Source organism: Anas platyrhynchos, chromosome 1, assembly GCF_047663525.1.
Source record: "Anas platyrhynchos isolate ZD024472 breed Pekin duck chromosome 1, IASCAAS_PekinDuck_T2T, whole genome shotgun sequence".
Taxonomy (NCBI): Eukaryota; Metazoa; Chordata; class Aves; order Anseriformes; family Anatidae; genus Anas; species Anas platyrhynchos.
The window spans coordinates 199,249,711-199,270,547 of NC_092587.1; the positions used below are offsets into that span (position 1 = coordinate 199,249,711).

The 20,837-nt window shown below is 39.5% G+C and overlaps 1 protein-coding gene across 1 annotated transcript in view; it reads right to left on the reverse strand.

The window, feature by feature from the left end:
* TMEM135 (transmembrane protein 135) overlaps window positions 1–20,837 on the reverse strand; it is a 178,410-nt gene that overhangs the window by 133,780 nt on the left and 23,793 nt on the right. Inside the window, exon 4 of the mRNA XM_038177087.2 lies at window positions 2,771–2,804. Within this exon, the coding sequence (XP_038033015.1) occupies window positions 2,771–2,804 (34 nt within the window). The remainder of the gene's footprint in view (window positions 1–2,770; window positions 2,805–20,837) is intronic.

Consider the following 20,837-nt stretch of genomic DNA (forward strand, 5'->3'; position numbering starts at 1 on the left):
TGTATTGTTCTAATAAATTCAATTTAGCAGAAAGCTACCTGAAGAGAGCACTTTCATTCAATTTTTCCACAGAGCATATACAACATAAACAACTTATTTTTAATCTGCCATTTCATCATGTAAGCAGTCACAAAATACAACTGAGGAGTTCCAGGCCATATGAGTCTATAATCCCTGCATTACTTAAAGTTAGTCAGGACGCTTATTCATATGTTTCTAATAATTAAGAAAAATTGATAAAGATGTTGCCTTTTCAAAACAAAGGTCCTTAGACCTTCTGCCTTTCACACTCTCCTGTGTTTTGCTCCTCAATGGCAGCCACTTGAGTGAACGCCTATCACACCCATTTCACCATGTAAATTTGTCTCTGAATGCAAACTGTCAAGCATTGCCAACATGGCCAATGTAAAAACTATTTTCCTGTTTTAAAGGTTACTGTATTAAAGGCCCTACTATGGCAATAAAAATTCACTGCAACAATAGTCAAGATAATTGCTTATAACCAATAGCCCTAATTACAACTACCCGCCCTAACTAGACAAACGCATCCATGAAGAACTAGAAAGAAATATGGAGTTATTGCTCAGACTATAAAATATACTTTTGCAAAACATGAAACAAAACAACATAATACATTTCTTTCAAAGAATATGTGAATAGGTTCTGAAACCAGTTTTTATAAAATGCAAGAGACGCAAAATTCTCCATTTTCATGACCTAACAACTAGCTTAAGCCACATTGCATTCCAGGTCTGAAATCTAGACACCAGCATTAACAACTAAAGTACGTCAGCTCTCAGAACACGCTGCAATCTGAAGATAACAAATACTTTAAGGACACATTAAAGTTATGAGCAAAACTTAAGGCATAGAAAGTTCTCAACCACAGGCAAGCAACGCAAGTAGGAAAGTATTTGCAGTGACTACACAGCCTGCTAACAAGGTAAGTATGTCATAATCAAGGGCAGTTTATGAACCAAACCGTTGGCTGTCCCAAGTTCAAAGACTAGTTACTAAAATAAACCATTATGTTGAAGAGAACGTTCACGGCATTGAACGGCTTCCATAAAATCTGACTACAAATCTGACTACAACAGTTAACTTTTCCTTTATAACATCAAGTGAGCTGTGCAGCATCACAACTTAAGAGCCATGGACATAATGAACTTTCTCAGTACTGGGATACTCAGAGGTTTTGCTATTTAAGCACACCTATTTCCCCTCCCTCCCTTGAAAAGCCCAATCCAAATTAACAATGAGATGTTCAACTAATTACCACTACTTTTATAATAACCTATAATAACCTAATTACCACTACTTTTATAATAACCTACTTTTATAATCTCCCTTCCTGAATGGGAGATTTCTACACACCTGCTCTTCTTAATTCAAGAAAAACTTCAAACCTTAGTGATCCTAAGGATAACTACGTTATCCATAGGATAACCGAAACTATCCCTGTAGGAAGCCAGTGCTGTTGCTACGTGTTATTGAGGGTCTGAACATATAACTAATTCAATTTCAAGATGAGGATTCATCATCCTCTCAAATTAGAAAAAAAATCACAAAGAAAAGGAAACCTAACAGACAGGGTATGAGCCATCCAAGTCAAGCAGATAAAAGTTAAAACAGTAGTTGAAATTAATACAATTAATGGTGAAAATTAATCTCTCCTGAATTCTGTAAACTCTACTCATGAGTGAGTCTATAATGATAGGCACTGTATGAACACAATAAAGTAAGAAACAATTCCTGCCTAAGAAAAAGTTTAAACACCGGAATTTGAGATAGAACTCTAACGGGTTTTGCTATATTTTGAAATATTTCTATGGATAGGATATTTACTTGCTAGCACATGTGAAATATCATCTCTTTCCAAAAGCATTCCAAGTATCGTCACAGTTATCAACAATGGTTTTACCAGAATGGAAAAGAAAGTATTGGTGTTATCACTCCAATCTGTACTGCAATAAATTGTCTTTGTCTCAACACTTCTACTTAAGAATCTTTAAAGAGCCTTAAGTTCATACGATTCTCTCAAGGCCCCAGTAAATTGTTATAGTGTTCTAAAACACCTCTTAGGTTGTCTGGTTAGGCGGTAGTGGTTTGTTTGTTTTTTTTTCCCCCCTTCTTGCTTCTATGACTCTTTATACAACTCACTATAAAAAAAGCTTTAGATAATTAAAGCTTTAGATAATTCTTATGGCAAATACAATCATTCCTAAAGAAATATAACTATGTTACAGAAGTACGTATCTAGAAAAAGTTAGTGTATGAAGTATCTACATAAATTTACTACTGTTTTTTGACTACGATTACAAAGAACATGACAAAATTAAGTTGATACAACCATCTGGTAAAAATATTTGCTTGCATAATATATCAGTTTGAAGAATGATTAATAATAAAACTGACGTATGCATTGTTGGATTATTTGTCTGAAAAATAATGATCATTAGAAGTACCACGTCATTCTACTAAGGAAGGGACATAAAATCATCCATTTTCTTGGGCTTATGGTACAATAAATTTGAACACACTACAACAAACTAGTTCAGCGTATGCTTTACAGCTACTCCTGAAACACGTAAGATCACAATTTGCTATTAAGATAACTTTAATTACCTAATAGCACAAAATTCTTCAATTAAAAACTGAAAAGTCTTCAGAGGATTAAAAAGGCAATGAATCTCAGCATTAATTAGTTTTAAACAAAATGCATTTCCAATGATATTACACATTGTTACTCTTGAAATAAAGCACTACTTACTTGATTGGCCATGTAAATTGTGAGGAGACCTCTCCTAGAAACAGAAGTTATAAAATTAGTGAAGAAATTAATAACTTTTTGAAAATTGTAGAAAAAACAGTTTAAGCATCAGAATACTGCATTAAAGAACAGAATTTAGGATGGATCATTACTACCCTATAGAAAAGTACATATGAAACCAAAAATAGTACCTTCATAGCACAGTATCAAAACAGTGAGAAATTATATGTACAAAGTTATATATAATGATTCCTACTGCACGAGTCATGAAGCCATCATGAAGGGGCAGGGCACCTTGAACAACACAAAAAATGAAAGCCTCAAATGTAACACCATCAAGTTTAACTGTTAAACTTAATATGGAAATGAGTTTATAAGCTGAACTCATTTGTCTTCACAACATTTGGGATTTTTTTAAATGCTGTTACAACATAAACGACAGAAGGTCCAACCCACCCAAGTTTGTATGTTTGTCATGATATTTTAGGTTTTTAAGCACAGAATGCTTAAGAGGACTGGATGTTAACAAAACAACTTGAAATCAGTGCAGTTGTACAAGGACACAAAATCACAGGCAGTAGGAAATAAATTCCAGTTGCATGGTTCCAAGGCAGCAAGCAGAAAAAAAATAATAAAAAAGGGAAGAAAAACGCTTGTTCAGTATTTTCTAACCCTCATGTCCAGGTGTTTATAACTTTGCCAAGCAAAGCATCTAGATCTAGGTTTCTCACAACCCGTGTGTGAGGCATGGGGATAAATCCCATTTAAAAACTCTAGTGCTTCCACATCACTTTGAATTTGACGAAGCAATGTTACATCATCCTGAGTCCCACAGGTTGCTCTCTATTCACAAGCAAAATTCAAGTTTTGTTTAAGTTCAAAACTTTAACTAGCAAAAGCAGATTGTTTAAAAAAAAAAAATCCCCTCTGAATACCTTCCCCACCTAATACCATATGCAGGTACAAAAAAAAAAAAAACACAACAAGAACATAGCATGGAAACCCCAGGGATTTAAAAAAGAAGCCCAAATCTAAAGATTTGGTAAGGATGGAGCATACACACAAAAAAAAAAAAATAAAATAGACAACATATAAGGAATTGTGTCTTGAAGTATTAAAGCAAAGAGACTTCTATAACTCACAATAAAGTACCACAATCCTGCATGCTGCTTCTAACCAGGAAGGAAGGAAAATTCACCTTGTACAATAGACAAATTGAACTCTCAGAACAGGTCTACAAGCAACCAATGAACCGTTAAGCTTTTTAAGCTCTCACAGCTTTAAGAGTATAATGTGTGTTTTGACAATACTATACGGTGTGTATTGCAAGTGCACATAATTTACTTCCTGGACTCTCTCTGGCAGTATCTGTATCACACAGGCAGGGATGACATGCAGGCGAGGTGCTTTGGCCTCCCTCCGATATTTTTTTTTTTCTCTCCAAGTACTAAAAATCCAGGAGCTTGATCTTGTCAAATTCGTAGCTTTTTATTGTGGTCCCTCTTGGCCAAGTGTTAAATGCAACCTGCCAATTGCAAAGACAAAGAAAGGAAAAGGGGCTAGAGAAGAGGAAGGAAAGAAATAAGAAGCTACAGTGCAGCTGCAGTGAGACCAATACAAGAAGGAGGTGGTCACTGGGAGGAAAAACATGCAGACAATGAAAGCACACAAGGAAATAACTTCTGGAGTTGAAAATACAGAAAGCTGCTAGATGACATCATCTGAAAGTGCCTGAAGCAAGCCTGTCTGCATTTGCTGCTGAACAAGGCCTCGGCTAACTCCAAGCAAAACCAGTCTTTTTCCCCAAAAATTCATTCTGTGACTGCTTTAGCAATAAATATCTCCGTGTTTTTTACAGAAAAAAACTCTTCCCAGCCCTGTGCAAATGTGATCCAGCAAACCTAACCCAACTGTGAACTCAACTGGTAAAAAGTGGGTGGAAGCACAGAAAATGTGGCACTATTTTGTAACAACGACAGCTGATGGAAAACAGGACAGAAAGATGGAGCTGGTCCAAACAAAAGGGTCGCTGATACAACCCAAGGACTGTATTAAAGCTGCAGCTGGTAAATAAGAGACTCATATAATTGAGAAATAGGGAAATTACAAGAGCAGGAAATAATTAAATAACAGAAATAATTAGTCTGCCATGTGTAATCACCTGCTTTGCAGGCTTAAAGACACTACAAAATGGCTAAGATTTAACTCCCCCAGTCCATGAACCAGTGTTGAATAGTAATCTGCGGAAGACCTAGACCAGCAGGTAGTTACACCAGTGATGGTCAGGCAAGAGGAAGCCCGAGTGGACGCACACACATTTTTATTTCCCTTTACTCCTCTTTGCTTTCTTCATCTCTGCCAGTTTCCATTTAGAGGTTAATCTCACCAAAACCTTCATTTTAGCGTATCACTGTTTCAATTCCACCTTTCAGCTGATATTATCTCTCATACCCTACAGAGTTCCAAATCACAGAATATCCCAAGCTGGAAGGGAAACACAAAGATTGTTGAGTCAATCTCCTGGCTCCAAAAAGACCACCCAAAAATCAGACCCTATGGCTGAGAGCGCTGTCCAAACACTTCTTGAACTCCAGCAGGCTCAGTGCCACAACCACTGCCCTGGGGAGTCTGTCCTAGTGCCTGACCACCCTCTGGGTGCAGCACCTTTCCCTAACCCCCAGCCTGATCCTCTCCATGCCGTTCCCTTGGGTCCTGTCACTGTCCCCAGAGAGCAGAGCTCAGCGCCTGCCCCTCCGCTCCCCTCGTTAGGGAGCTGCAGGCCGCCATGAGGCCTCCCCTCAGCCTGCTCTGCTATGGACTGAACAAGCCAAGGGACCTTTACTGCTCCTCATACATCTTCCCCGCTAGACTCATCACCAACTTCGTAGCCCTCCTCCGTAGCCCTCTAATAGCTTCATGTCCTTTTTACACTGTGTTGCCCAAGCCAGCACAAAATCCTCAAGGTGAAGCTGCACTGCACTGGTGCAGAGTAGAGCTAGCCCTCAACTGGCTAGCAATGACATACAGAATTTTTAATTTGGGGAAAGGAAATAAAGAAACACACACACACAAACCAGGACATAATTAATGAAAGGTTGACTAATGCTGAACTAGAAGAAGGACGCAAAGTCACCATCCAAGAGAGCTGTATTAGTGGGACACAAAATGGGGCAGCGTGTCCCACTCAATTCTGCCAGGCTGCTTTTTTAAACTAAAGAACCTAAGAATTATTATTATTATTTTTTTTTTTTTTTTTTTTTTTTAAGTCTTCGCAAGACTGGTATCTTTTACCGGAAAAGAGTGATTGGATGAAAGCAAACACATTTTTGAATCACCCTTTAAGGTGTCAAAGAGCAGTAGTGTCTAGAATACTTTTCATTTTGTTTCACCTAATTTTTTCCCCATTCCCACATTCACATGAGTTTTCTTGTACATTTGCTAGAGAAATAAGCCAGCAATGCCTCCAAGTGCAATTATTCAATACAGCTTGTGTCATCTGGGGCTGAATAATTCCAATCTCATTGTTTCCATTCTTAATGTTTAAATAACAGGCCACATTCTTCCAGAAGATAATTCTTCTGTTCATTAGTAGCTTCCTCAAATAAAGGTTTTACTTGACACAACTTGCTTTTTGGACAACTCAGTAGCATTCAGACCAACTTCTAACTCCAACAGCTCTTCAACTATGGCCTATAAAGCTCAAACAACATATTTTTGTGACTGTACTGCCCAGAGGAAAGAGTCAAAAATAACTTTTTAAAAAAATAATGAAAAGCTATAGGTCAAAAATAGCAAGGAAGCCTAGCAGCACACTGGGCTGCCTTAACAGAAGTGTAGGTAGGAGGTCAAGGGAAGTGATTAATCCCCTTTACTTGGCAGTTGTTAGACATCACACAGACCACTGGGCCTGCTTTGGTCCCCCAACCAAGACAGAGTTCACTGCCTGGTGTGAGTCGAGAGGAAGGCACCAGCACGGCTGGGGATGCAGCACTCACCCTGCAAGAAGCTGATGTGGAAACGTGGGTTGGTTCATCCCGGAGATGAGGTCACAGGGGGACCTAACAGCAGCCCTCCAGCACCACAAGGTTACCAGGGCAAGAACCAGCCTCTTTGAAGCATGCTACAGAAAAATGGGGGATTCTGACTTGCAATGAGGAAACAGTATTTTCACAGAATAAGTCATCTAGGTTGGAAGAAACCTCCAAGATCACCTAGTGCAACCTCTGTCCTAACACTAACAAGACCTCCACTAAGCCATATCACTAAACTCTACATCTAAACATCCTTTAAAGACCTCCATGGATGTTGACTGAACCACCTGGGCAGCCTGTTCCAATGCCTAACAACCCTTTCAGTTAAGAGGTTCTTCCTAATATTCAACCTAAACCTCCCCTGGCACAACTTTAGCCCATTATCCCTCATCCTGTCACCAGGCACATGGGAGAACAGACCCTGCCTCAAGACTGTCAAATATTGGAACGTGGACCCAGAGGTGTTGCAGGACTTCTGTCCTCAGAGGTCTGCTAGTCCTGACTGCACAAATCCCAAACCAACCTGGTCCCAAGTCAGTGCTGCACCTACTCCAAGCAGGAAGCTGGGCAAGATGGCCTCTCACGGCCCTCTCCAGCTCAGTAATTCCACCATTCTAGAGAAAAAAGTGGAAAGTAGTTCAAATAATACAACATTTTTTCCACAGATTCTAAAAATCAGAAGAGATTACTGCAATAAATAATCTGACTCTGATTGACATAAAACAAGTTTTCATTAGTCACTTACTTCAAAAAAATAGAAATCACTGAAATTTTAAGTTTTTTAAATGAAGCTCTTGCAACTACTGATAAGTTATTTAAATGCTACTTTACAATTTGCTTCCTAGTTCTAGATGAAATTCTCTCCAGTCACTGAAACCAGTTACATCTTTACCTCCGTTATAACACTAGTGAGAGTCCAACCAAGCCAGCTACATACAACTTCTTAAACAAAAAACTGAGCTCCTTCATTTTTTGCATCACGTTCCTTAAGACTTCAAACATACTCCTGTTTCTTTTATGAAGCTGTTCCAGTTTTTCAGAAACTTCAAGTTATCTTCAAGGTCTTGAAAAGAAAGTACAGGAAATAAAGAAAGCAGATTAAAGATTGCTTATTCTTTGTTTAACCAACAGTATCTTAAAGAAATCAAAGTGCCAAATCTCAGACTTTGAGTTCATCTTCCTGTGAGCAAGGTATTTACACTTTCATATAAGTTTAAGTTCTGGAAAACATATTTGATTCAGGCCAAAGTCCAACTCGCCTTACACATGAGGTAAAGAACCTATTCACCCCAGAGCAGCAATGACAACTGTCCAAATCTGCATGCCAACATATTGTTTGTGTGACAGCTTGCTAAGGAATACTTTTCTGCTTGGCTTGACACATTGTAAAATTCAACAAATAACTTTACTTTCACAAGTAATATGAGCTTTGGCTTAATATAATAGAAAGGCATACAAAATTCCAATTTCAAGAACAACCAGGACTCTTTTTTCCTACAAAATTTACTACTGCCAGTTCTCCCTTCTTGTTTATGGTTTTCCTTCAATATATTGATGGTTTTCCTTAAAAAAAAAAAAAAAAAAAAAGTTGTTGCTAAGCTGAAAAGAATAACTTCACCTGAAGGTGCAGTGAATCCTTAAAACACCCCTATGTTATGTCAATTTTACTATAAATGAATTGTTTACTATAAATGAATTGTATTTGTTCACTTCACACTAAAGGATCCTAAGATGCTTCAAAGAACATCAGTGTGGAGCCCAGCCTTTCAGCAGTGCAACCAGGCTCAAGAAGATAAGATCTCCAAATGAGCCAACATCACCTTTTTCTCTGAAGAGCCACAGCTAAGAGGTAGACACTTGTGATTTTTTAAACTACTTCTCAGTATTCATTCTTCCTGAGTATTTACTCTTTGCCTTCCTCTCTCCATCTTTATATATCTAATACCTAGCATGCCAGTCAAGCGGTTTTCTCATGAGTAACTTTTTTTTGGCAACATGAAGTTTAAATCATTTTTTTCTGTATTGCCTTGTTTAAACAAAACTACAAACCCTTCCAAGTAGACACCTTTAAATCTAAACATTTACTGCAACTAATCAAACAGATTTAAACTAAATACTTTTTTTTTTTTTTTTAAATAGTCACTTTTTTTTCTGTGGAAGTGACCAGGTCACAAATACCTCAAAATAACCACAGCATGATGAATGCCATTACGTACAAAATCCAGATAAATTGACTCAACAGGCACCTCTTTCAGTTAGAATAGCTGTAGATGTTAGCTGTAACTGTGAGCCAACAGGACAAGTACATCCCAGCCCCAAAACCTGCAGTGGCTCTCGTCACCCCAGCACACAGCACCAGTGAGCAAGCAGAGATGGCTGCAAGGAGCCTGCAGATGGATAAAGCAGCATGTTAAACATCTTCATGCATGCAATTGAGAGCACATGTTCCTTGCTTAAGCAGCCTCACTGATGGGTTACATTTGTCCCTGTAGACAGTAAATTTTAGAAGTTGAGGGAAACAAATAACCAATGCATTGCTAAGATAAGAGTTGTTTTAGCTTTTCTATAAATGTTTTTAACTCAATCCCTGGTTCAAAAGGTCATGTTTCTAATATTCCAATCTTATGCTTTGCTTGTCCAAAAATCAATGGCATTGTCAAACTGACAGATCTGATCCGAGTCAATAGCTGCAAGAACGAACCAAGTCAAACTTCTCTTCTTGTGACTTATTCAACAAGGTATGAACTACAGATGGCTTTAAAGTAGCAAATTTCATCTTTATGAAAAAAATGTACTTCTAACAAGTTCCCTCCAAATTCAACTTTGAATTTTACGAATACCACTGTTTTATATTCTGCTGTATATTCTGACTTTTATCACCTTGCTTTGGCTGACAATCATTTTCTGTATGCACTAAAATCACATACACGACTACTTTCAAAGGAATAAGTGGATTCAAAGGTAAATACCAGGTGGAATGTAAAATGGACACAGCTTGTGCCATACGGATTTGTTACATTAAAATTTGAAAATATTACCTTGAACCTTCTCACAATAAAAAAATAAAAGGCAAAAAGAAAAGAAAGAGTTAACTCTGGCTTTAATTTCTGAGCATAAACTAAGAAGCTAACATAATAGTTTGTAATGGCTCCCCAGACAGGATTTGTGGTCTGCAAAAACAGGAAGAGTCCCCCCCTCTTTTCCTCCCCCCCACACTGTAAAGCACACCACTTTATAACCTGCAGAATTAAATCAAACACGCAAATCACAGGCTTCCCCCAAAAAGAAAAAGGTCAAAACGAAGAGGTTTTTCTTTCTGCTCTACAGCAGCTTGACACCAAAAGCTAACCAACGATAGATCTAGAGTTGTGATTGCATCCCTGTAATAACACAAGAACTACAGATTATGTTTAGGGTATCGTTAATCTCTCACACCCACCAATTTCCTACTGACAGCTGGAGGCCAGCAGTGAAATCCTGGTGCAAAAGTTCACTTAAAATCAGCAGGAACAGATAAGCTTTCAAAATAATGCAGAAAATTATGAAAACAGACCTAAGCAATAAGTTTTCAGAAAAGAAAATGATTACTTTTTGAGCTTAGTAAATACCGGTAGCAAGTTTTTCACACGAAGATAATGTTCAGGCACATAACTTCACATCAAAAGATACAGTTTAAGGCCCCGGAGCCCCACTATTCTCTTAAAGAGATTTTCTCTTTCTGAATTATGGATTGTTTCAAGTAGGAAACAGACCCTTTATAGTCGAGGAGCTTATAGTTGCTCAGAACTGCAAATCGGTAATACCCGCTTTGAGCATGTTGTATGCTAAGTAAAATGGCTATTATTTTTCTTGCCAATACTCAGAATTTGTTGTTCTTAAAAGGAAAGAAAGTAAACTCAACATGTTCTATGATTTGAATATATGCCAAAGAAAGGGTATGAGAAAACTAGAAAGGGACAGAAGCCAAAAAGAAAATATATCTAGTGATACATTCCAGCTAAATTAGTACCAATAACTCTTACCGAGTTTTCAGCTAGTACAACCCAAGATAACATCTACAGTTTACTTTTTGAACTGTTCCATACTCTTTTATATAGATTTTCTTTCATTATTCCTTTCCTCCTCCTCTTCCAGCTTCTCTATGCTGTCTACAGAGCCAAAGCAATGGCCAACCTACAGGGGGGAACTCAATTTGAGTGCAGTTTAACCTCACAAGATTTCATGAAGAGATAAAAACCAGATTCCAAAATACTTACCAGTTTCATAAAAGATTGACTAGGAGATAACAGAAGAATAACAAATTAATCAAATCTCAGGAGAAGAAACGAAGGACTTCCAGCAATTTTTTAAGGCATTAACTTTCTTGGTATAGAAGGCCTACCGAGCATTAAAAAAGGCCCCAAATAACAATCTCTTTGGACTGTGGATTGTAACAGAGAATTGTTTTTAATCAGCTCAGTTGATCAAAAAGAAAACACTTGGTTTGTTTCTGGGCACCTTCTCAGTCAGAATGCAGCATGTGCTGCTTGGCCGCAAGGCAGGCATGCAGGTCATAAAGCAAAACACATACGTTCTGAGCAAAAAACACACTTTCTGAGCAAAAAACACTTTGGGGAACCTAGCAGCAGAGGGATTATTGGATTTCACTAGCAATCACTACTGTATCATGGCAAAGAGCAGACAGAACAGACAGGACTGTTAATAAAAATTAGGAGAAAGTATGGAAAACGTTGCAGAGATGTGCAACATCCACTGCCTTGCATGTATACTTGGTGTATTTCAGGGTGAAGAATTTAGGAGGGTCTCTACCAGACAGCTTGGGGCTGCCACACCACCAGTGGAAACCCCCCCAGTATGCAAACTGTTCTCTTCCACCTTTCCCCCACCCCTCCTTAAGCTAAGAGCCTCTCACCATCTCCTGTCTGCATTTCCCAAACCCATCCACAGCAGCTCAGCAAGCAGCAGCTCAGAGGCTTCCCAACAAGGCAGGAGGTTTTCTTCCTCCCTTAAGATCCATTCCACAATAAGATTTAGGTAAGATATTTAAGTCATCAGTTTCTCATCTGTTTCAAAAGACTTGAACAGTCTCTTTTTCGAGTCTGTAAAACTAGTAGTTAACTATTTTCTTTGTACATTTAGAGCTAATTTTCTTGTAAGACTCATACTGCTTTAATGATCGATTGTATTTGTGATCAGATAACACCGTTCCCAAAATACCTGAAGCAATATGCAAAAAAAGCAAACATGACAAGCCAATCCAACCCAAACAGAAGATAGCTGCAACTTTTCCCCTGTGGTGCAATTAACTTCAAAATGCCTTTACCTTCAGAAACAAAGGAGCAGACCATTCCAACAGAAACAGGGGGTTAGACTTGACTTGCCAACATACAAAGCCATTTATTTTCTCCCCAGATGACAGCATATTAAGTTGTATTAGAAACAGGCTTCACATCCAGTTAGGAACTATGAGTTGGCCATGCAGAACACGTACTAATGCTGCTAGGAGCTTGCCTACATCTGTAAGGGCCTGAAGCACAAGGGGTCCCCAGGAAGGTGATGACAGGAACCAGCGCAAACCTTCTCTAATATGGCTTTCCTACCTTTTTGAAACCTGAGTCATTTAACACATCCTCATTGACTGAGATGTCCCTGTCCATCAGGATATCAGTATTAAACTGCATCAGATAATATGAAGAGATATTAACGCAACATTGCACGTACCAAAGACAGAAAGAAGTTGTTGCCAAGCCCAGTTTTAACCAATTATTTTCCGTCTTTAAGCTCAAAGATCCAAAACACCAACAGCTGAGCTGAGAACATTTTGCTAGTTCCTCAGTCAGCTTGCTCAAAAGAATAACAGACACTGAAGAAGAGCTCAAAAAGGAAAAAAAAAAAAAAAAAAAAACCTTACAATTGATGAAGCACTGATTTGGCAGCAGAGATTCAGCAAGATAGTGCAAATACAAGTTCCCTGAAGCAGACAGAAGGATGTTGTACTACCAGACATCGTGAACTGGTTCAGTCTTTTACCACAGTGGGAACAGTCTGGATCAGGATGATAGGTACTGGCCCTAATTCATGAGACATGTTTTATGTTCGCCTTTAATTTTGTGGGCTCTGTTGTTTCTGCTTGTCAGACAGATAATCTTTAAGAGGCGATTTTAACAGCGTATTGCTTACTTTATCAAAGTTTCAATCTGGAGTTGCAGTCATCTGACTACAAGAAACAAAATGCAAGGCACAGGGCCCACTGAAGGAAATAGAGTCATTTTCTATTCTGGGGTGTGAAGAAGAAAGGGCAAGAAGGGGATGAAAGATCATTCACCACAGTACACTTCTGTAATCTTCACTGCAGAAATACCTTGCATGGCTATATATAGAAAATTTACACCATTCTAGGTTGCTACCTCCATGCTTTTCCTGCTGCAGGTGCTACAGATAACATTAATTCCTTGGGAGCAATAAAGCTGCAGAAAGTCATTTCATTTACAGAGGATTTATAGCTACAGTTCATACGGATTTAAGCTCCTCTCAACTGGTCTATCTAAAAACAACAGCCTGCCAGCAGACCTGAGGAACCTATCACAGAGATTCCATCCAAGACTTTCAGCCACCGTACCAGAGGCACAGGGAGCGTGGATGTTACCTCTCCAGGTAAACGTCAGGCTCTGCACTGCCACAGCAGCTAGCACTACAGCCAGCTCTCCCAGGCAGCACCTGCAGCTTATTCTGCACTAGCAGACTATTTGTTACTCCCCTCTGGGAGCTGCACATACGCACAAGCATTCAGACACAGAAGATGCATTAAGTGTTTGCTTAAGTCAAGGAAGCCCTAATGAGCATCTCCTGTATGCTAGTGCAGAACAGACAGAACTGAGTAACTAATCCCATGCTTGTGCTGCTTGAATCTAATTCAGACTTACAAAACAGTCCAATGATCAGCAATAGTCTACATTTTACCATTTTTAATAGGCGTTTCAAAACTGCTTTAACATTTGGAGGTGGGGATTTTATTTTCTTGTCAGTAATGTATTTTGTTGTTGTTATATGTTTTGAAAAAACAAAATACAAAATTCTATTCATACTCAGATGACTAAATCACTTTTCCTTAGTTTTCAGCCTGCAAAGTGAAAACAAACACAGACTTGCCAGAAGTGGTCCTTACAATAACAATAAAAAACACTTTTCTTATAAGAAAGTCTCAATTAATCACAGAATAGCGCGGAAGGGTTGGCTGCACAGAGTCACCTGGGATCCATCATAATTGGTAGCCTGACCTTAGCACTGCCCTTTGTCCATCCAGGCTAGCCCCATGTGAACCTGATAGACATAGTCCAGAGCTGGATGGCTGCTGCCTGTGATGTCTTTACATCATCGATGAAGAAACCTCACATCTGGTGTTGTGCCTAAGCCAGGAAGTCCTCCTGAAACCCAGGGAACTGGAGACCATTGAGCAAACACAACCAAACAGTCCTGGATGATCCGGCTCAGCCCTGACTGTAACACTAAGAGAAAGAGATCAGTTAAATCCAGTCTGTATGGACCCACCCAGATTTTTGGCAACACATCCTCCGGCATCTCCAGAATCGCAGAAAAATGAATAAACATGGGTTCTTCCAGCATTCTTACCTTCTCCACCTGTGTTATCCTAGAAAATGCATTTTCGACTACAAAGCTGTGGCTATCCTGCTTTTCCACTTTGTGCAAGACTTCAAAGACCACTTAGAAAGCTGGACCAAACTTTTCCAACATTTGAATGCCACACGCTGGAAATTCTGGACATTTGGTTGCTGACCACCTCTGCAGACATGGTTACACTTCTCAGAAGCACAAATAGCTTATAGCCTGGACTGAGCAAATATAAGTGCATAGGACTGGAATCACTGATCCCCAAGCATCCTTCTAGCTCTGGTCACAGCTGTGGGATTCACCTTGCCAAGCTTCTGCCATTTTAAGTGGATGAAATACAGCTTACACAGTGTAGATTGCTGTTGTAACAGACCCACAATGGTGATTCTCTCAGCTGATTGGGAAGAGATGACAAGTATGCAGTGGAAACACATTTCAGCTAAGTTTAAGGGTTGACTGTAACCACTCCCTTTTAAAAGCTATGCAGAATTATAAGGCTCATACCTACATTTATATGCATAAACAGAATCACCAGGACTGAAGGTCAGGGGATGCAGGTTAGGCTGATTGAAGAAATGCTTATGAGCAGTTCCCAAGAAAGCATCTCTTTTCCCATCTCACAACTCTTCAACAGACTGTTAGCCACAGCTTTCAGCCACTTCAGAAATTTACAGAATGTTCCAAGATCTTAAGACACTGTAAACCAAAAAAGTACAGAGAAGCATAGTTTTCCATATTGTCCCTAGAGAACTGATGACCTTATCTCAAGAACTTACACAAGACTCACCAGCATTTACTAGCTGATTTCTAAATTGGGTAGCCTGAAGCATGCAGATTCCTCTCAAAAAAAGCACAATAAATATTCTAGTCGCTGGTCAATTGCTTACCCAGGACAGAAATTTCTTTCTCTCCTGTCTGCAGAATTCTGAACATCTGCCATCCAATTATACAGACTTCATGTGTGTCCCTGGAAAGTGGGCAATTACTCATATTCCAAAAGAGATGGAATCAATCACTTCCTGGAGATAATCGAGCACTTTTTTTGCCCCATCAATGCCAACTGGATTTTAGTACATCTAACTTGCATCTTGCTCTTCAAAAGCTTTATGACACCCCAGTGGTATTCTTGGTTCAGCTGTTTTGTTTCAAGCAATTCACAGATTTGTTTCAAGTTCTGTTTCAGAACTCTTTCTTGTAATGTATTAACCACAGAGTAATTAAAACAAACAAGCAAAAGTACAAAACAATAACGCTAAGGAAAACTTTACACAGCTAGGCACCAAAAGCACATTGTGATTTTGAACCTTCCGAAGCCAAAGCAGCAATGCTCATGTCATCCCATATAACACTCAAGTCACTTCCAGAAGAATGAAGCTTGAAACAAAGAACTGATAAACTAGAAGTGAGTAAATCTGAGAAGCAAAATACTGAGACTGAAAAACTGCTGTTAACTTCTTAAATTATGAAAATTTGCAATTCCAAGCTTATTTCTGAAAATTAACAGAACAGGAAACAATCAAAATATATTCATCATAGCCATATCTAACCTGCATGACCTGGCATTATTACGTCTTCCTGTTATCAGGATTAGTCACTTAAATTTATGTTTGAGAAACATACAACTTGTGTAAAAGCCGATTTTGTACAACTCCAAGTATTTTAAATAAATACCAAGTAATTTACAGCCATTCCAAGCATTTTGACTACTAACAGCTGGAATTGAGAACATTACAAAAACCATTAAAGTGATCTATTAACATTTTCAAGGCTGAGTAAGTTGCACGTAACATTTACTGACCTCCAAAAAAGCCAGAAAGGCTTTCAGAGTAAGTGTTTAGATTAATGTATTGGTCAAAGCAGTGTTTTGTCACATCATTAGCTATATGATAGAAGATGAGTTGTGAAACAGCATCAAGAGAAGGGTATTCCATTGCACTCATCAACACAACGTTGGTAAATGACTATAGGGCGATTTTACATTGTGTTTTGTCATAATCAGCTGTTCACAGGAAGGCAAACACCTTTCTTAAGAGTCTGCAATTTAATGAAAAAAGGTAAAGAATAGAGTGAGGAAAGAAAACTACTGATACGAAACCAGAGCACTTTGGTCGCAGATGCAGGTCTGAGGCAGCTACAGTGGAGTCCAGACAGCCCATTTCCCTCCGAGACATAAAGCTCTGCACATACAGCTGACCTCTGACAGAAAGCCCACTCCATCTTTCCTACTAAAGAACAAAATGGTCCCCCACAGTTCATTAAATGCAGATTTATTTTTTTCCAAATGAAGTACATATTTTATATCATGCCAGTAACGTAGCATTTTTTTGTCACCATCAGAGAACATCCTTTTCTTTGATATGGGGCTGCTTCACAATTCAACTCGAACTTCAATGACAGCTGCACTCTGTGACGCATTTCAGAAACTCCAAAGAACGTTGCCAGCAGGCTGAGGGATGTGATCCCTCCTTGGTGCTCAGCGCCTGGAGCCCTGGCTGCAGGTCTGGGCTCCCCAAGACAAGGGACATGGACATACTGGAGAGAGTCCAACAAGGCCAGCAAAATGATGAAGGGCCTGGAGCATCTGTCCTGCAAAGAAAAGCTGAGAGAGCTGGGACTCCTCCAAATGAAGAGGGATCTTCACAATGTGCCCAAGTACCTGATGAAAGGGAATGAAGCTGAGGGAGCCAAACTTCTCAGTGGTGCTCAGTGACACGGCAAGAGGCCATGGGTATATAATAAAACACATGAAATTGGGAAATTTGATTTGAAAAGACAAAAGCATCTTTTTTGGTGTTGTTTTGTTTTTAAAATGCGAGGGTGATCACATACTGCAACATCTCAATTGTAGAGCTCAGAATCACGGTAAATGGAGCTGTATCTGGCTGGTGGCCAGGCACTAGTGGTGTTCCCTGCCAAAACTGGTGATTCTCCTGCTGTATTCAGCATTGGAGCTGCCTCACCTAATATACAGCGTGCAGCTCTGGGCTCCACAATACAGAAAGGATGTTAAGATCCTTGAAAGCCTCCAGAGGAGAGCAACAAAGCTGGTAAAAGGACAGGAAGGCATGTGCTGTGTGAGGAGAGGCCGAGGAGCCTTGGGGTGCCCAGTCTGGAGAGGGCCTCACTGCACCCTGCAGCCCCCTGAGGAGAGAAGCGCTGAGGGAGGTGCTGCTCTCTGCTCCCTGGGACCAATGGCTGGACACATGGGGACGGCACAGAGCCGGGCCATGGTAGGGTCAGCCTGGGCATGAGGGAAAAATCCTGTGCTGTGAGGGTGGTCAGATGCTGGGACAGGCTTCCTAGCATGGTGGTTGGTGCCCCGTGCCTGTCAGTGTTCAGGAAGCGTTTGGACAGTGCCCGCAGAAACGTGCCTTAGCGTCTGGTTAGTCCTGAAGGGGTCAGGTGGTTGGACTCGATGGTCTCTGAAGAGCCCTTCCAACTGAATTATTCTGTTCTAACAGCTCGTCCTGAGTTGCATTGAAGCCTTTGTCTGTGGAGATGCACAAACCCCAACTGGACACAGTCCTGGCTGAGCAGCTGTAGCTGACCCTGCCCAAGCTGGGGGCTAGATTCAGGATCTCAAGAAGGAATCCCTTCGAATCTTAGTACTTCCGTGATTCACTGAAAGTTTCAAAAGTCAGCAAGAAATGCTACTTTCCTCAAAAAACACCCCCAGGAGCTTACAATCCTGAGCCACCCACCATTGACAACATTCCCACAACCACAGCATCTTCCAGCTCAACTCCAGCACTCCCAGACAGCCTTGGAAAAAAAAAAAAATCCATGTTTTCCTTCCCTCTGATAACTGTAGAAGTAGCAGCCCTTAAAGCACGCAGCAAAGCACATTCAAATGTTTACATGCTGTTCCTATAAAAATGCAGCTCTCTCAGTTGCTGGCTTTCACCAAAGCAGTTGCTGAAGTGCAATGGATTTAAACATATTTTGGTTTAGAAGCAAGAAGCATTCCCGCTAACTTCAGTTCTACAGCTTGGTTCCACATTTCAGAGTAATAATCTTTCCATGGGAGTGGAACTCCCAAATAATTTGTTTCCCTGCTAGCTCTGCTTCCCAGACCACAGCACTGAATACTCATGCAAGCGATCCAAACCTGAGGTTCTCTCACCACACAAAACATGTGAAACACCATCCCACAGCGTAGCTTGCTCTCTTGATTTCTCACCTGTAGCAAGTAAGACTAATGCTTATAAAAACAGTTGCTGTGTTAAAAGATTTTGTTTGCCTGTTTTGCCCACTTTTCCCCCCATACTGGTAATTTACAGGCTTCCTTAAAATACATCCAACTGGGTAACCATAAAACATTGTGAGAAAGGAAACCGTCATCTCAAGTCTAAATATACTATACCACTGTACAAAAATATACCAACAAACTTGGATTTGAATGGAGAATTCCATGAAAGCCACAGAAGCGCTGTATTTATTTAGAGCATATACAATACCTAGTACCACTACTATGCCGTCACATTCTTCCTTCAAAATGTATTTAGACTAAAGGCATTCATGACAAGGGAACTGCCCCAAACACCGAGTGTGCTATCAGGTGAAGATACAAGTTTAAGAATTCCACGTTGTTCTTCTAGAAATGTTTCTGACACTTTTCTAATCAATATATGGTAATACATTTGTTTCCAAGAACCCTAACATACATAAACCCTAATATACATATACATAGGCACTCTCTTTAAGTGTGCACTGTTGTACTGCATCACATTTTAAACACAGATGCTTTAAATATTTTCTCAGAGTCTAGTGCACTGAACTTTATGAAAAAACATCCAAAGTTTTCTACTAAAACATGCTGCCAATAGTAGCCCAGAGCAAGGTTTTACAACCAAATTATAAAAGCCCTAAATCTCAGGTTTTATAATACCATCAGTGACACAGTCTCAACTGTAGCGACGAGACAGGCGCCGCTATAATGTTAACAGCCAGTGGGTAAACATTCATTCGGCCAAGGGGGTGCAGGGGCAATCCCAGAAGGGTCCCTTCAGAGCTGCCCCAGAGCTTACAGGGGGCTGTAGGGGGCTTTTTTAATTGCTTACCAAGTGCAGAAATGGAAAAAAAAAAAAAAAAAAAAAAAAAGGACGTTAGCCAGGCAGTGAGACAATTAATTTCATTAAAATTGTAGCTGTGTCCCTTGTAAAAGCTATATAAATAGCTATTGAAACTCATTAATACTTTATTTTTTTAAACAAGAGTCCAACAAACTGAAATTTGCCGCTTAGCTATCAGGAAAATATAATCTAAATGGATTTGAAGCATTAACAGGTTTACAAAACACTTGCGAGAGCATCACGCCTTTCTTTGAGAATAATTAATCACAGATGTCTTAAATCCTCGCTGCTCACTGAACCACCAAACCTCTTTGTCTTAGAAATAGGAAAGGTACAACCCATCCAGTCCCAATTCCAGCAATACACTGGCTGCAGCCAAACCTCATATCACATTTCAGCAGCTTCATTCACAGCAATTTTAACAAGTATATTCAGTTACTGCCTCGCCTGCTACCAGCCCCGGCACTCCCAGCGCAGGGCAACGCGGTGCCGCTCAGCCCGAGCCATGTGCTGCCTCCTCAGCTACAGGCCCAAGTCTTCTTCGTAGTCATTTTCATCTATTAGATGCTATAGGAGAGTAACTTAGAATTCCAAACAAGCCAAAAGGCATTAGCAAATAATTTTCAAAGTTAAGTAGAATTGCACCTTATCCAGAGCTTGAAACAACCCCTGCAGGGAGTGCACTGGTGAAACAACTCCATATGGTAAAACTAATGCAGGGGTTTCCTAAGGAAGCTTTGTGAAATGAATGTGACCAAATGAAGTCACTAGCAGACCCTTTAGCATCCAATACTATAAAAATAAATTGTGACAGAAGAACTGCAGGCACATCATACAAGAGTAAAACCACAAAGAAAACTATGTTATTTTAAATATACTTGTTCAAGTACACCTGTTAGGAGGTTATTCTAATAACAACAGCAACCATTATTAATATTAATAATACTGTTAATACTAATACGACATGCAATTTCTTTTTAATAACCCCTAATAATCATTGTTACTAGGATAACATATACCTAGAAAGTAAATAAAACATTGAAGCCACTGCCAAATAATCAAAGGGAGTTAGAAAATTGTTTATTCTGATAAACTCTACATTTGTCCAGGAAAAGAGAATACTTTCCTTACATTTAAGAACCATTTCTATCCATGTGAAAGACCATAACATGAGTAACACCTACGAGGTTTTGTTTCGTTTCTCATTTTTAACATATCTATCGGAGCCATAAATACAAAGAAAAGAAATAACATGGCAGGACTAACACTAATAACTTTAGTATTAATGATACCTAACCCTGTGCACTCTTAGTACTTCTCAGAACATCAAATGAA